Raw genomic sequence first — 16416 nt, forward strand, 5'->3', positions numbered from 1 at the left:
GCGTGAAGACAGGAAAGAGAGCCTTTTATTTACAAGGCAGGGGTACAGTGTGGTGCCTATGCAATGGTGCGGGGGCTGAGGGTTCGAGGCCGGCTGGGCACTGCAGGGGCCATCGCCTCGGACCCCTTCAGGGAGCGGTGGGGAAGGATGGGTACCCCCCCCGTTCCTTCCGTATCAGTCTAGAGCATGGGTAGGCAAACTAAGGCCTGGGGGCCAGATCCAGCCCAATCCCCTTCTAAATCCAGCTCGTGGACGGACCAGGAATCGGCGTGATTTTACATGAGTAGAATGTGTCCTTTTATTTAAAATGCATCTCTGAGTTATTTGTGGGGCATTGGAATTTGTTCATTCCCGCCCCAAAATATAGTCCAGCCCCCCCACAAGGTCTGAGGGACTGTGGACCGGCCCCCTGCTTAAAAAGTTTGCTGACCCCAGGTCAAGAGGGGCTGGGAGCTGGGGGCACTGTTATACAGTGGTTCCGTTCCTTCCTCCTGAGCCATCTCCAGAAAGTGGTGTGGGAAATGAATGTTCAGACCCCTGGGCTCTCACTTGTGGGGTGCCTCAGGATTCCGTCTTCTCCCCCATGCTTTTCAACATCTACATGAAGCCGCTGGGAGAGATCATCAGGGGATTTGGGCTGGATGTTGATCAGTATGTGGATGATACCCAGCTCTACCTCACTTTCAAATTGGAACCAGTGAAGGTGGTGAAGGTCCTGTGTGAGTGTCTGGAGGTGGTTGGAGGATGAATGACTGCTAACAGATTGAGGTTGAATCCTGAAAAGAAAGGAGTACTGTTTTTTTGGGGGGGGGCAGGCTGGTGTGGAGGACTCCCTGGTCCTGAATGGGGCAACTGTGCCCCTGAAGCACCAGGGGCACAGCCTGGGAGTCATTTTGGACTCACACCTGTCCATGGAGGCTCAGGTCAATTCTGTGTCCAGGGCAGCTGTCTACCAGCTCCATCTGGTATGCAGGCTGATACCCTACCTGCCCACAGACTGTCTCGCCAGAGTGGTGCTAGTTATCTCCTGCTTGGACTACTGCAACACGCTCTACGTGGGACTACCTTTGAAGGTGACCTGGAAACTACAGCTAAGCCAGAATGCGGCAGCTAGACTGGTGACTCGGAACGGCTGCCAAGACCATATAACACCAGTCTTGAAAGACCTACATTGGCTCCCAGTATGTTTCTGGGCACAATTCAAAGTGTTGGTGCTGACCTTTAAAGCCCTAAATGACCTCGGCCCAGTAGACCTGAAGGAACGTCTCCATTGTTCTGTCCGAACACTGAGGTCCATCGCCTTGGGCCTTCTGGCGGTTCCCTCACTGTGAGAAGAGAAGCTACAGGGAACCAAGCAGAGGGCCTTCTTGGTGGTGGGGCCCCTCCCTGTGGACTGCCCTCCCATCAGATGTCAAGGAAATAAACAACTATCTGACTTTTAGAAGACATCTGAATGCAGCCCTGTTTAGGGAAGCTTTTAATATTTGATGGACTATTGTATTTTAATATTTTGTTGGAAGCCGCCCAGAGTGGCTGGGGAAACCCAGTCAGATGGGCGGGGTATAAATAAAAAATAATATTATTTTTATTACTATTAACACCAAACCGGGAGCGGAGGCTAATGTTGCAGAAGGCAGAATCACACCACTTTATTCTGCCTTGGTCAGGCCCCACCTAGAATACTATGTTCGATTCTTGGCACCACCATTTAAGTATCTTAAATTTTGTTTGCCAGGAGAAATGAAGAAGGTGGGGGAACACAATCCATATTCCTTTTATAACACGTGGCCAATGTTTATTGAATACATAAATTGTGACGACTGTTGCAAGAATCCACCCAGCACTCATGGGAAAAGGTGGTGTGATCTTTTTTAGAATAATCGAATGAAACTTTAACACATGGCAGAATGAAAGTCTACAATTTCATCAGGACAAGTTATTTCTTATTTACTGTTGTAACCATTGCTTTCTTTAAAATTATCTTTTGTACCATGAAAATAAATAAAAGCAATATTTTTTTTTCTTTTAAAAAGGAGGTAGAGAAATCATGTGTACTATTCCAATAATCTGCTTATATGTGTTTTCTGTTATTTGGAGACTGTAATTTCACATTATCTATGTGTTTCTGTGTGTTCAGCACACATGATTGCAGGTGAGACTGAATAAAAGACTTCCCAGGAAATTCCCTTTGACTGCTTCTGTATTGTTTCAAATGTGGCTTCACTTACAGATAAGAACAAATATTTATTGCTGACAAATCACACCACAGTCAGCTCATTAATCTCCAACCCAACAAACCCTGCGCTTAGCATGAGCAGCTGCTTTCTTCCCATTTCATAGGTAGAAATAACTGTTAATGGGAAGGAAGAAGGGAGATAGACCCTTTCCCTCAACCTTTGGGAATCTGAGGGGCTTCATTTCACCCCTTAGTCCTGCTTCTGCAAGCTTGGCAAATGTGGAGTATTTGCTCACACACGGCCATTACTTAAAAATGAATCTTCAAAAAAAATAAATTGAAAATGGTATTGCATTCCTAAAAAGTCTCAAGAAAGCAATTCCTGTAGTAGCTGGCATCTTAGTGGGCCCAGTGCCACTCTGCCAACTGTCTCACTCCCAGCTACCTAATCTGGAAAGCTGCCCTGTCATCTCTGCAAGGACTTCAGTGTCCCTTGAATTAGCAATTAAGCATTTATGGAAGAGGAAATTATACACTTTGTATACAGTCTCTACTTACAACCGCCTCAGGTTACAAACACTTCAGGTTACAAACTCCACTAACCTGGAAGAGTTACCTCGAGTTGAGAACTTTGCCCCAGGACGAGAATGGAAATTATGTGCCAGCGGCCACTCCTGAATTCTAGGAGGAGCTTCCTTGCTTCCTGTTGATGTAAAAGGATCATGGGGGGGGGGTGCCCTGTCACAGTCCTGTAACCTCCTATTAATAAAGTGTTTGCCAACAGACTGTCCGTGCACCCTTTAAAGCCCACATCTTCAGCTCCTTCATGGGCTGAGTGTCAGGAGCACCTTCTCTGACCCTTCGATCACAGGAATGCAGGAACAGCAGAGCACAGCATTCCTCTGGAACATGTCCTGGTGCAGCGGACTCACATTTGCTACTGTGAGCACCTCAAATGCAGCAGAGTAATGGAAGCGAAACAATGGAGGTTTCGTTGCATGTTGTTGTTGTTGTTTAGTCATTTAGTCGTGTCCGCCTCTTTGTGACCCCCTGGACCAGAGCACGCCAGGCACTTCTGTCTTCCACTGCCTCCCGCAGTTTGGTCAAACTCATGCTGGTCGCTTCGAGAACACTGTCCCACCATCTCGTCCTCTGTCGTCCCCTTCTCCTTGTGCCCTCCATCTTTCCCAACATCAGGGTCTTTTCCAGGGAGTCTTCTCTTCTCATGAGGTGGCCAAAGTCTTGGAGCCTCAGCTTCAGGATCTGTCCTTCCAGTGAGCACTCAGGGCTGATTTCCTTCAGAATGGATCGGTTTGATCTTCTTGCAGTCTATGGGACTCTCAAGAGTCTTCTCCAGCACCATAATTCAAAAGCATCAATTCTTCGGTGATCAGCCTTCTTTATGGTCCAGCTCTCACTTCCATACATCAATACTGGGAAAACCATGGCTTGAACTATACGGACCTTTGTGGGCAAGGTGATGTCTCTGCTTTTTAAGATGCTGCCTCTGCCTAATAATGATATGACCAGCCCTGTGGGAGACCAAGGATTCGGTGCTCCTTAGGTGCTCCTTAGGTGCTCTACTTTTTAAGATGCTGTTGCATACCTTATTTTGTTCCATACCTCATTTTGTTACTACTGGTTAAACAAAACAAAAGAACATAACAAACATGCACGCGAGAGTCAGGTCTCTCATACCGCCACCTAGTCTCTAGGCAGATCAAAGAAAAACAGCAGAGTGCTGGAGACGGAAGTCTGGAAGAGTGGTTTCCGCCCCTCTTTTCTCTGAGACAGAAAGTAAAACAAACATGATCTTTGCAACGGGAGGGATGAAAATACTGACAAAGACTAATGGGGTCATGTACGACCTCAAAGTTGAAAGAATGGTGTAAAATATGACACAAATGAAAGAAACGCCCTCTGAAATGAGGCAACCACACAGCGAATGTAACCAAAGGAAGAACTTGTGTGTCTCAGGGCCAGATTGCTGCCCTCAGGAGAGGGAGACCCAGGAACCGGGTGCTTCACACACCCCGGAAGCTCCAACACAGCACTCCTCTCCCCCCCATCCTGGCCTCCCTGAGAACAGCTCTCCCAGGCCGGCTTCTCTCGGGTGGGGCTCCGGCCTTCCTCTGGCTGCAGCAGGGCTCGCTCTCCCAAGCCAGACCAGCAGTGTCTCGCCCGCTGCGCTCCAGCCTGGGCTGCGCTGCTCCTCCGCTTCCTGGCCGAAGGACCTAGGGAGATGCTCAGAGCCCAGCCAAGAGCCAAAGGCCCCCCCAAAAAAGGGACCGAGGGAGATGCTCAGAGCCCAGCCAAGAGCCAAAGCCCCCCCCCCAGGGACCGAGGGAGATGCTCAGAGCCCAGCCAAGAGCCAAAGGCCCCCCCAAAAGGGACCGAGGGAGATGCTCAGACCGCAGCCAAGAGCCAAAGCCCCCCCCCAAGGGACCGAGGGAGATGCTCAGAGTCCAGTCAAGAGCCAAAGCCCCCCCCCCAAGGGACCGAGGGAGATGCTCAGACCGCAGCCAAGAGCCAAAGCCCCCCCCAAGGGACCGAGGGAGATGCTCAGAGCCCAGCCAAGAGCCAAAGGCCCCCCCAAGGGACCGAGGGAGATGCTCAGAGCCCAGCCAAGAGCCAAAGGCCCCCCAAAAAGGGACCGAGGGAGATGCTCAGAGCCCAGCCAAGAGCCAAAGCCCCCCCCCCCAAGGGACCGAGGGAGATGCTCAGAGCCCAGCCAAGAGCCAAAGGCCCCCCCAAAGGGACCGAGGGAGATGCTCAGAGCCCAGCCAAGAGACAAAGGCCCCCCCCCAAGGGACCGAGGGAAATGTTCAGAGCCCAGCCAGGAGACAAAGCCCCCCCCCCCCCCAAGGGACCGAGGGAGATGCTCAGAGTCCAGTCAAGAGCCAAAGCCCCCCCCCAAGGGACCGAGGGAGATGCTCAGACCGCAGCCAAGAGCCAAAGCCCCCCCCCCAAGGGACCGAGGGAGATGCTCAGAGCCCAGCCAAGAGCCAAAGGCCCCCCCAAGGGACCGAGGGAGATGCTCAGAGCCCAGCCAAGAGCCAAAGGCCCCCCAAAAAGGGACCGAGGGAGATGCTCAGAGCCCAGCCAAGAGCCAAAGGCCCCCCCAAAAGGGACCGAGGGAGATGCTCAGAGCCCAGCCAAGAGCCAAAGGCCCCCCAAAAGGGACTGAGGGAGATGCTCAGAGCCCAGCCGAGAGCCAAAGGCCCCCCCCAAAAAAGGGACCGAGGGAGATGCTCAGAGCCCAGCCAAGAGCCAAAGGCCCCCCCCAAAGGGACCGAGGGAGATGCTCAGAGCCCAGCCAAGAGCCAAAGCCCCCCCCCAAAAGAGACCGAGGGAGATGCTCAGAGCCCAGCCAAGAGCCAAAAGCCCCCCCAAAAGGGACCGAGGGAGATGCTCAGAGCACAGCCAAGAGCCAAAGGCCCCCCCAAAGGGACCGAGGGAGATGCTCAGAGCCCAGCCAAGAGACAAAGGCCCCCCAAAAACGGGACCGAGGGAGATGCTCAGAGCGCAGCCAAGAGCCAAAGGCCCCCCCCAAAAAAAAGGGACCGAGGGAGATGCTCAGAGCCCAGCCAAGAGCCAAAGGCCCCCCCCAAAAAGGGACCGAGGGAGATGCTCAGAGCCCAGCCAAGAGCCAAAGCCCCCCCCCAAAGGGACCGAGGGAGATGCTCAGAGCCCAGCCAAGAGCCAAAGTCCCCCCCCCAAAGGGACCGAGGGAGATGCTCAGAGCCCAGCCAAGAGCCAAAGGCCCCCCCAAAGGGACCGAGGGAGATGCTCAGAGCCCAGCAAAGAGCCAAAGGCCCCCCCAAAGGGACCGAGGGAGATGCTCAGAGCCCAGCCAAGAGCCAAAGGCCCCCCCCAAAGGGACTGAGGGAGATGCTCAGAGCCCAGCCAAGAGCCAAAGGCCCCCCCCAAAGGGACCGAGGGAGATGCTCAGAGCCCAGCAAAGAGCCAAAGGCCCCCCCAAAGGGACCGAGGGAGATGCTCAGAGCCCAGCAAAGAGCCAAAGGCCCCCCCAAAGGGACCGAGGGAGATGCTCAGAGCCCAGCCAAGAGCCAAAGGCCCCCCAAAAAAGAGACCGAGGGAGATGCTCAGAGCCCAGCCAAGAGCCAAAGGCCCCCCCAAAGCATCCCTTGCCATAGGCGGAGCCAGGGGAAGCTGCCCCCTTAGAGCCATTAAAAATAATAAAGAGCTGAGGTTCAGAAAGGCGAGAGAGGGCTGAGCTGGGGCGACTCGGCTTGGCAAGGGTTAAAGGGAACTGAGCTGCCTTCCTAGAGAGGACAGGAAGCAAGGGGGGGCCAGGTCCTCCAGAGCCAAGGCCCCTCCCTCCCCAGTCCTTTCCTGCAATAAAGGGGGGGGGGGTGTTGCTTTGTGTCTCTCCTGCAAGGGCTGCCTCGCTCTCCCCTCCTGGGATCTGGTGAGTCTCCTCTCTCTCTGGGATCTGGTGGGGGTCCCAGGACTGCAGCAGGGGAGGGGGCCTGGGGGGGTCTGATCTGCTCCTGCAGGGGGGGGCAAGTCAGGGAGAAGAGGGTCCTGCCAGGGAGGGGCCAGGTCTGCCACGCTCTCCTTCCTGCAGATCATAGGATGCCAAACTCATGGGACTCATTTTGGATTCCACCTTCTTCTTTAAACAAAGGAGTCCCTGGGACTTTGACTCTCTGTGACGTCTCTCAGCATCACTGCACAACAGAGGGAAAAGGTGCAAATGGTTTTCCAAAGTTGGGTGAGGAGGTGGACTAGCCCCCCCCCCCCCAAAAAAAAGGTGGGAAAGAAAGGCCAGGAATGAAGAGAGGGATCCCAGCCCAGAGTCTGGCTGCTGCATTGGGGACCAGTTTCCCAGTGTCTCCCAGGGCAGCTCCCCACGGAGGCCACTGCAGCAATCCCCTCGCACCCAGAGCAGGGCATCCCAGGACCACATCCTCTCTCTCCCAAAGGGATGCCGGAAATGGGCGCTGCTACTCCCTGAGCCTCCAGGGACCTTGGCCTCAATGGCTGTGTGTGTGTTAAGCTATCTATTAGAATACTAATACTAAATTACCCACCTAAATTTCAAAGGAGATGTCTTTGGCCCCATCCACATGGCCCTCAGGGGATTGGCCAGATACATACCTGGCCCTCAGAGCAAAGGAAAAGGGACCCCACCCCAGGAGTCTGTCTTGAGAGGGGCAGAGAGTCCAAGTGCAAGAAAAAGAGACAGGAGCAGGGGAGTGGAGGGGGGGGAGCAACTCCTGAGGACCCCCGGGTGAGGACCCCCACTAGAGTGAAGAATCCATTTTTCAAAAAATATACAAATGACTCCCTTGTCAGTCAGTTCTGACTTCATGCATTGACTGGAAGGCAGGAGCAACCAGCCTGATTCTTCTCCCAGAAATCCCTTCAGTTGCCTCCACATTCTGCATTGCTAGAAGGCTAGAGACTTATTTCATCTCCTCTTCCTCCTCTTTCTTTTAAAAAAAGATAGCTCATGGTCTGGTATGCGGTGCAGTCCAGCCCTGGTTCCCAGCAATCCATGCTTGCTCAGGGAACCATTCAACCCCCCCCCCCCCTACAGATTCTGTAACAGAACAATGTATTTGCTTTGTAGGTTTTGGTACAGCTTCACATTAATACGGACAGAACCTGGCAGAAGACCAAAGTGTTCCTTCCGATCTCTCAAAGGCTTCCTGAGAGCACAGATGGATGAGCGAGACTCAGATCGCCCTGAAGCAAGAAGAGGCCATGCCAACCAAATTGGGAGCAGTGGGGGATTCTGGGAAAACTCTGTGCACAAGATCCTGGGTGAGGAGGACACCCACTGCTTAGAGGTGCAGAGCCAGCAGTTGAGGCAGCTCTGCTGCCAGGAGGCCAAAGGACCCCGAGAGGTTTGCAGCCGACTCTACCACCTTTGCCACCAGTGGCTGAAGCCGGAAAGGCACACGAAAGCTGAGATGCTGGACCTGGTGATCTTGGAGCAGTTCCTGGCTGTCCTTCCACCAGAGATGGAGAGCTGGGTGAGGGAATGCGGAGCGGAGACCAGTTCCCAGGCGGTGGCCCTGGCCGAAGGTTTCCTCCTGAGTCAGGCAGAGGAGAGAGAGCAGGCAGAGAGAAAGCAGGTGAGAGAGACTTTCCTCTGGATACTCCCAAGGGGCTCCAAGCAGGACGGAGAACATCCCATAATGCTCTACTGTTGGCCCATCCTTTTTCTGGGAAGGCATCCATGGAATAAGATTTCACACCCTTCAAGTCCTTGTCATTCTCTTTCTAGTATTTCCCCCCATTCTCTGTTTTGAATCCTTGTTTCTTTCTCAGGGAAAGGATCATTTTGCAGAAATGGACCTGGATTCCTGTGAGGCAGAGAGGCCTCCATTGGACACCAGAGAGAGGCCACTGGGTAAGGAGGAAGGTGGTTTTTCTCCTTTTGGTCTCATTCTGTTGGTTTTCCAACTTGTCTGAGGGTTCTTTTCATCTTGTTTTGGGGGGAGACAGTTGGGAACAGGGGTCCAGAGGAGGGGAGATGTATTTTTGCACAATTAACATATGCAATTTGGGACGCAGGTGGCGCTGTGCGTTAAACCACAGAGCCTAGGACTTGCTGATCAGAAGGTCGGTGGTTCAAATCCCTGCGACGGGTTGAGCTCCTGTTGCTCGGTCTCTGCTCCTGCCAACCTAGCAGTTCGAAAGCACGTCAAAGTGCAAGTAGATAAATAGGTACCGCTCCAGCGGGAAAGTGAACGGCGTTTCCGTGCGCTGCTCTGGTTTGCCAGAAGCGGCTTAGTCATGCTGGCCACATGATCTGGAAGCTGTACACCGGCTCCCTCGGCCAATAAAGCGAGATGAGCGCCGCAACCCCAGAGTCGGCCACGACTGGACCTAATGGTCAGGGGTCCCTTTACCTTTACCTAACATATGAAATGGGCACAAAGTTCCTAATGCACTCAGCAGGAAAGGCTTTCTGAAAGGCCCACCTGTAGTTAGAGATGCCCTGCTTCACCTGTGAGAGAAGCAGGCACTCCTGGCATCCTGATTACCTTTTCTCTCTTGCAGGTGACAGAAGGATGCCGGCAAGACCTCCTGATCCATCTTTCCATGGGGGCAGAAGGGAAGCAGCAGCTGTGGAACCAGATCAGGTCAGAGGAAGCTGCCTTGTGGGGACAGAGACCGAGGGGTGGAACAATGTCATGGACTGGTTGGGCACAGAGGAATGGTGGGAGGAAGCAGCCGGGGAACCAGGAAGGGAAGATGGCTCAGAGCCCAAGGAGTGAAGGTGGAGGAAGGATGAGTGGTCAGAGGGGCAAGAGGGAGAAGCCTGGGAAGAGGAGGTGTCAGAAGCTGGAATGGTAACAGGGCTTAGTGGGCTGGGAGACTCTGTGGCAGAATGCAGTGCAGAATCAGAGGCAGAAGAGGAAGGAGGCGAGTAGGAGAGGAAGGTCAAGAGGCAGAGGTGAGTCAGGAGAAGGAGGAGCCACGATGGCTCCCTCTCCTTCTGCTAGAAGCCACCCTCCCTGTTTGTCTCTCAGAGCCAGGAGACGTCTGACAATGGAGGAGCAAAGGCAGGCTGCACATTGGCGCACTGTTCAATCACTTGCCAGAAACCCCAGAGAGGAGGGGGCTTGGAAAGCTGTGGGGAGTTGGGGGCCTTCACTCTTGGCAACTGCTTTTGTGGAGGAAGACCCTGACATGGAATTCTACTCAATATTGATCCAGAGCAGAACTCCAATATATAGTTAGCAGAGTAAAATTTAAACATGTTACAGGATTCCCAAAAAATAGACCAGAGACAATTGTATTTCATTCATCAGAGCTTTACTGCTACTGAATGCTAATGAGCATAACGGTCACAAATCCAATACATTCAGGATTGGCACTGCCCATAAGAAATCCAGTTGCAGCAGACTTAACATAGATTCTTACCATAACTTATAATAAGTCTAAACCTTAACACTAAGCATACTGTGTACAGAACATCAGAAAGAACCGAGACAGAAAGAGAAAGTGAACCCCAGGCTCCTTCTGGCCTCTTATTATAGTCAGCATGACCTTGAGAGAAAGAGATAACAGAACCAGTTTAAACCAACTGTACTCACTTTCTCCGAAGTAATAACCCAAACACCAGGAACTTTCTGCTTGTTTCTTCCAGAGCCCTCTTGAATTAATTAGAAGAGGAAAGAGCTCTACATATCAGATCAATACTTTCTGTTCTAAGAAAAGCAAACCGACAACCTCTCCATTTATTTTAAAACAGCTATCTTATAAACCTTATCTTATCTTATCATCATCTCATCTTATTTTATTTTAACTTATCATAATAATAATAATAATAATAATAATAATAATAATAATAATAATTTATTTATACCCCGCCCATCTGGCTGAGTTTCCCCAGCCACTCTGGGCGGCTCCCAATCAGTGTTAAAAACAGTACAGCATTACATATTAAAAACTTCCCTGAACAGGGCTGCCTTAAGATGTCTTCTGAATATCAGGTAATTATTTATCTCTTTGACATCTAATGGGAGGGCGTTCCACAGGGCGGGCGCCACTACCGAGAAGGCCCTCTGTCTGGTTCCCTGTAGCCTCACTTCTCGCAATGAGGGAACCGCCAGAAGGCCCTCGGCGCTGGATCTCAGTGTCCGGGCTGAATGATGGGGGTGGAGACGCTCCTTCAGGTATACAGGACCGAGGCCGTTTAGGGCTTTAAAGGTCAGCACCAACACTTTGAATCGTGCTCGGAAACGTACTGGGAGCCAATGCAGGTCTCTCGGAACCGGTGTTATATGGTCCTGGCGGCCACTCCCAGTCACCAGTCTAGCTGCCGCGTTCTGGATTAATTGCAGTTTCCGGGTCACCTTCAAAGGTAGCCCCACGTAGAGCGCGTTGCAGTAGTCCAAGCGTGAGATAACTAGAGCATGCACCACTCTGGCGAGACAGTTCGCGGGCAGGTAGGGTCTTAGCCTGCGTACCAGGTGGAGCTGGTAGACAGCTGCCCTGGACACAGAGTTAACCTGCGCCTCCATGGACAGCTGTGAGTCCAAAATGACTCCCAGGCTACGCACCTGGTCCTTTAGGGGCACAGTTACCCCATTCAAGACCAGGGAATCCCCCACACCAACCCGCTCCCTGTCCCCCAAAAACAGTACTTCTGTCTTGTCAGGATTCAACCTCAGTCTGTTAGCCGCCATCCATCCTCCAACCGCCTCCAGGCACTCACACAGGACCTTCACCGCCTTCACTGGTTCTGATTTAAAGGAGAGGTAGAGCTGGGTGTCATCTGCATACTGATGAACACCCAGTCCAAGCCCCCTGATGATCTCCCCCAGCGGCTTCATATAGATATTAAAAAGCATGGGGGAGAGGACAGAACCCTGAGGCACCCCACAAGTGAGAGCCCAGGGGTCTGAACACTCATCTCCCACCACCACTTTCTGGACACGGCCCAGGAGGAAGGAGCGGAACCACTGTATGACAGTGCCCCCAGCTCCCAGCCCCTCTAGACGGTCCAGAAGGATGTTATGGTCGATGGTGTCAAAGGCCGCTGAGAGATCCAGCAGAACTAGGAAACAGCTCTCACCTTTGTCCCTAGCCCGCCGGAGATCATCAACCAGCGCGACCAAGGCAGTTTCAGTCCCATGGTGAGACCTGAATCCCGATTGGAAGGGATCCAAATGGTCCGTTTCCTCCAGGCGTGCTTGGAGTTGTTCAGCAACCACCCGCTCAATCACCTTGCCCAAGAATGGCAGATTTGAGACTGGGCGATAGTTGGCCAAATTGGCCGGGTCTAAAGATGTTTTTTTAAGAAGCGGTTTAATAACCGCCTCTTTCAGCGGGTCTGGGAAGGCTCCCTCACAGAGGGAAGCATTCACCACCCCGCGGAGCCCATCGCCCAGCCCTTCCCGGCTCGCTTTTATCAGCCAGGATGGGCAAGGATCAAGGAGACAGGTGGTCGGTTTCACTTTTCCAAGCAGCCTGTCCACATCCTCGGAGGTAACAGACTGGAATTGATCCCATATAACAGGACCAGACAGAACTCTAGCACTCTCCCGCCCTGGCCCTGCTCCCACGGTGGAGTCTACCTCCTTCTGAATCTGAGCGATTTTATCTGCAAAAAACTTTGCAAAAGCATTGCAGGAGATCTTGGGGTCCCTACCAGGCCCCGGTGGTACAGGTGGTTCCGATAGATTGCGAACCACCTGAAAAAGTCTCCTGCTGCTGTTTTCTGCAGATGCAATGGAGGCGGCGAAGAAGGCCCTCTTCACCGTCGCCATTGCCACTTGGTAGGCTCGACATTGAGCTCTAACCCGTGTCCGGTCTGATTCAGAATGAGTTTTCCGCCACCGGCGCTCTAGCCGTCTCAACGATTGTTTCATCACCCTCAGCTCCGGGGAAAACCACGGGGCTGTCCGGGCTCCATGCAATCGGAGAGGGCGCTTCGGAGCCAGACAGTCAATAGCCCTGGTTAACTCCGCATTCCAGCGTGCCACCAGGGAATCAGCTGAAAGGCCATCAGCTTGGGATAAAGCATCCCCTACCACTCTCTGGAAGCCAATTGGATCCATTAAGTGGCGGGGGCTGACCATCCGAATCGGTCCCACCTCCCTGCAGAGGGGAAGGGTCGCGGAGAAGTCCAGTTGCACCAGGAAGTGATCTGACCATGGCACTTCTTTAGTTTCACTTTTACTTAGTGTCAGATCACCCACGTCACTAGAGGTGAATACCAGATCTAAGGCATGTCCATGACTATGAGTTGGGCCCAACTTATTCAGGGACAGCCCCATGGAGGCCATGCTTTCCACGAAGTCCCGAGCGGCCCCTTGTAAGGTCGTGTCGGCATGGATGTTAAAATCCCCCAGGACAACCAAGCTAGGTGTCTCCAGGAGCATATCCGCCACGACCTGAAGCAGCTCGGGCAGGGAATCCTTGGTGCAGCGGGGAGGTCGGTACACCAGTAGGAATCCTGTACTGCCCCTATTGCCCAACTTCCAGAACATGCACTCAGAGAACTGGGTCTTCCCAATAGGACGCCTGGTGCAAACTAATGACTTCCTAAAAATCACTGCAACCCCCCCTCCCCGCCCACATGACCTGGGTTGCTGTGCGTAAGAGAAACCTGGTGGGCAAGCAGCGGCAAGGACAGGCCCATCTGCTTCATCCAACCAGGTCTCTGTCACACATGCCAGGTCAAATCCTCCATCCACAATCAGGTCGTGGATGGCAGTGGTTTTATTCATCATTGACCTGGCATTGCACAGCAACACTTTCAGGTCATGTGGGTTTCCCTTGCTGATTCCAGTATCCTTCCGGTCAGGACCAGACCTGGAGGCAGGGATAGTCCTCAGACAACGACTAAACCTGCCTCCTCGGTAATGACATGGTCTGGTCTTAGCGTAACTCCTCCTCCTACCCATGATCGGTTGTCCCAGTGCATCCCCCCCTGTGGAACATGCCCCAGCCATTTTGTTTGCTGGGACCCACTCCCAGGCAGCCCTGACCCCTCCCCTTAAAAAGCAAAATACAAATTATATAATAATTTAACAGAATAATAATAATAATAATAATACAAAACAGAACAAAACAAAACAAGAAACAATAGCGCTGACTAAATGCTTATCCCTCCCCAAGCAAAAATAAAATAATAAAATAATATAATATTATAAAAAACAACAACCACCATTTAAGGTGCTGCAAATTAAAATCAATTAAAACATTTAAAACCATTTTGTCCATTCCTGCCGGTCGGTAGCTGCTCAGGCCTCTAAACTGTAGTGGTAGTGCAGGCCCCGCCCCCTAGGCCGGATGGAGTTGGCAGAAGAGGGAGCGGTCCTCCCAACACTCATGCAAGCAGCAACAGCAGCCGTGTCCCGGAGGCCTTGATGGAGGCCCTCAAGCTGTGGCGATGAGTGCAGGCTCCGCCCCCTAGGCCGGAGGGAGTTGGCAGAAGAGGGAGCGGTCCTCCCAACACTCACGCAAGCAGCAACAGCAACAGAATCATAGCAATCATCTTATCTATAATATATAAACTCCACTCAATTATATAAACCAAGGCCTGAAAGCCACACTTTATAGCAGGCAGGTCCAATGTCCATTTTGGGTACCTAAAGCCCAACAATTTCAATCCGAAAAAAAGGTCAGCAACTTTGGTCAGCCCTCACACATGTTTACTACATCAAATCTGGCCTTCTTTGAAAAAAGTTTGGGCACCCCTGCTTTATAGCAAACCTAAACAGCCTCGGTCCAGTATACCTGAAGGAGCGTCTCCACCCCCATCATTCCACCCAGACACTGGGGTCCAGCACCAAGGATCTTCTTGTGGTTCCCTTGCTGCAAGGCGTCAAGTTGCAGGGAACCAGGCAGAGGGCCTTCTTGGTAGTGGCAGCCATGCAGTGGAACACCCTCTCACCAGTTCTCAATGAAATAAACAACTACCAGACTTTTAGAAGACGTCTGAAGGCAGCCCTGTTTAGGGACGCTTTTAATGTTTGCCGCACTATTGTATTTTAATATTTTGTTGGAAGGCGCACAGAGTGGCTGGGGAAACTCAGCCAGATGGGCAGCGTATAAACAATAAATTATTATTATTATTATTATTATTATTATTATTATTATTATTATTATTATTACTACTACTACTACTACTACTACTACTACTACTACCTCTCTAACAAAATACTCAACAGAGCACCCCTTTACAAGAGCACTTAAACAAACTTTGCACTATATAATCTCACCTTTCATATACCTCCACACTAAAGAAACTTCCACCTAGACTAGTCCATTAATTGACAATGCAACCTGACAGACCCTCAGGGAATGAGCTCCTCTTCTCATGAGGCCTGAAATTCAGCCAAGTCTGTGAATATCGTGTTCTTGCTAAGAAAGAGTTACCTCCAGCTGTGAACTGTGGGATTTCCTGCCCAGATAACTCTGTGACACCAGCCTTCTGAATATTGCCAGTACGATACATCTTTAGTTGCAGTTTTCATGGAATCCTAGAGTTGAAAGGGACCCAAAGGGTCATCAAGTCCCACCGCCTGCATTGCAGGAGTCTCAGCTAGATAATCCAAGACAGATGGCCATCCAAACTAGGCTTGTTTTATTTCTGTATTCATCAATGAGTGCTGAAATAGGCTTCTAAGCAGTGGACAGACGATAACAAATAGTGGCCAGGATTCACCTAGCTAGCCCTATCTGCTGCAAAATGGGGCCTGCCCCCCACTCCTCCCGCTCTCCATGCCCCCATGAACCCCTGGAATTTGGCTGTAGGGCATTGGGAGGGAACCTCCCCAGAACAACTCACGAGGAGAGGGGAAAGTGGATCCTTCCATCTGGCAAACTGGAATGCTTGCGTAGGCAGAATGACTTGAAAACCACAAGGTGGAGTACCAACTATTTGCACAAAGACGAATACCCATAATAAATGAAATAATTCAATTAAAATGTCAAAATAAGCATCCAGAATTAAAATGCAGCAAAGGAATCCTATTGAAACAACACAGCAATTAAGAGGAAGGAAATAACAGAGCATTGTGTAGCAGATCATATTTCTGCTGTCTCAGAGGAGGACATTTCCCTTTTTCTTTCAGGGCCCAGTGTGCTTTGAAGATGTCGCTGTTTGTTTCACAGACGAGGAGTGGGAGTTGCTGGATTCTGACCAGAGAGCTCTGCATAAGGACGTCATGGAGGAGAATCGTGGGATCGTGGCCTCTCTTGGTAAGGCTCCCTGTGGGATCGTCCTATCTGCCTGGAAAATCAAAAAATACCTCTATTTGACAAACCTCAAATATTTTCACAGAGCTCAACAGCGCCCCCTCCAACACCTGGGAACCTTACACCCCCCACTAGAAGCAGTAAATTACAGTTCTTTTCTGTGAACCATCTTCCTCCAGTTCTGCCTTTTTCTACCACAGTTGGGCTGGTCTGAACTGCCCAGGCATCTTAAATGTCAGCTTCAGAGTTGTTAGGAAAGATAAGTAGCTTCTGTCAGGTTTTCTGTTTTTGTTTTTGCTGCTGTCAGTCTTGGGTTGACCAAAGAGACGCCTGACACTGAAGATGGAGGGGATGCCATGACTGGGCCAAACAAAATCCATCCCAGAGCAGAGCCAGGCTGATTGAATCTCAGGTAGTACTAGCAGTGATAATAATAGTAATAATAATAATAATAGTAATAATTTTTATTTATATCCTGCCTATCTTTCAACACACACACACATATATATGAAACATTAATAATAACAATCTGATCCGATATAAAA

At 51.3% G+C, this 16416-nt stretch overlaps 3 protein-coding genes across 5 annotated transcripts in view; 2 read left to right on the plus strand and 1 right to left on the minus strand.

Annotated features, from left to right (window-relative positions):
- The window catches only part of LOC114589664 (uncharacterized), a 999511-nt gene that overhangs the window by 918912 nt on the left and 64183 nt on the right, over window positions 1-16416 (minus strand). The window lies entirely within an intron of this gene.
- The window catches only part of LOC114595136 (uncharacterized), a 130419-nt gene that overhangs the window by 106027 nt on the left and 7976 nt on the right, over window positions 1-16416 (plus strand). Inside the window, exon 5 of one of the 3 annotated variants that reach the window (XM_077927909.1) lies at window positions 15748-15874. The exons of 1 other annotated variant lie outside the window; for it this stretch is intronic. In XM_077927909.1, the coding sequence (XP_077784035.1) occupies window positions 15748-15874 (127 nt within the window). Of the gene's footprint in view, window positions 1-9219; window positions 9298-15747; window positions 15875-16416 lie in introns of those variants that run through there. One more of the 3 variants, XM_077927911.1, reaches the window with a different exon arrangement.
- LOC144327613 (uncharacterized) overlaps window positions 6506-16416 on the plus strand; it is a 257507-nt gene continuing 247596 nt past the window's right edge. Inside the window, 4 exon segments of the mRNA XM_077927993.1 lie at window positions 6506-6608; window positions 7776-8283; window positions 8480-8561; window positions 9215-9297. Of these exon segments, the coding sequence (XP_077784119.1) occupies window positions 7867-8283; window positions 8480-8561; window positions 9215-9297 (582 nt within the window). The 5' untranslated portion in view covers window positions 6506-6608; window positions 7776-7866.

The sequence above is a fragment of the Podarcis muralis genome, chromosome 4, assembly GCF_964188315.1.
Source record: "Podarcis muralis chromosome 4, rPodMur119.hap1.1, whole genome shotgun sequence".
Lineage (NCBI taxonomy): Eukaryota > Metazoa > Chordata > Lepidosauria > Squamata > Lacertidae > Podarcis > Podarcis muralis.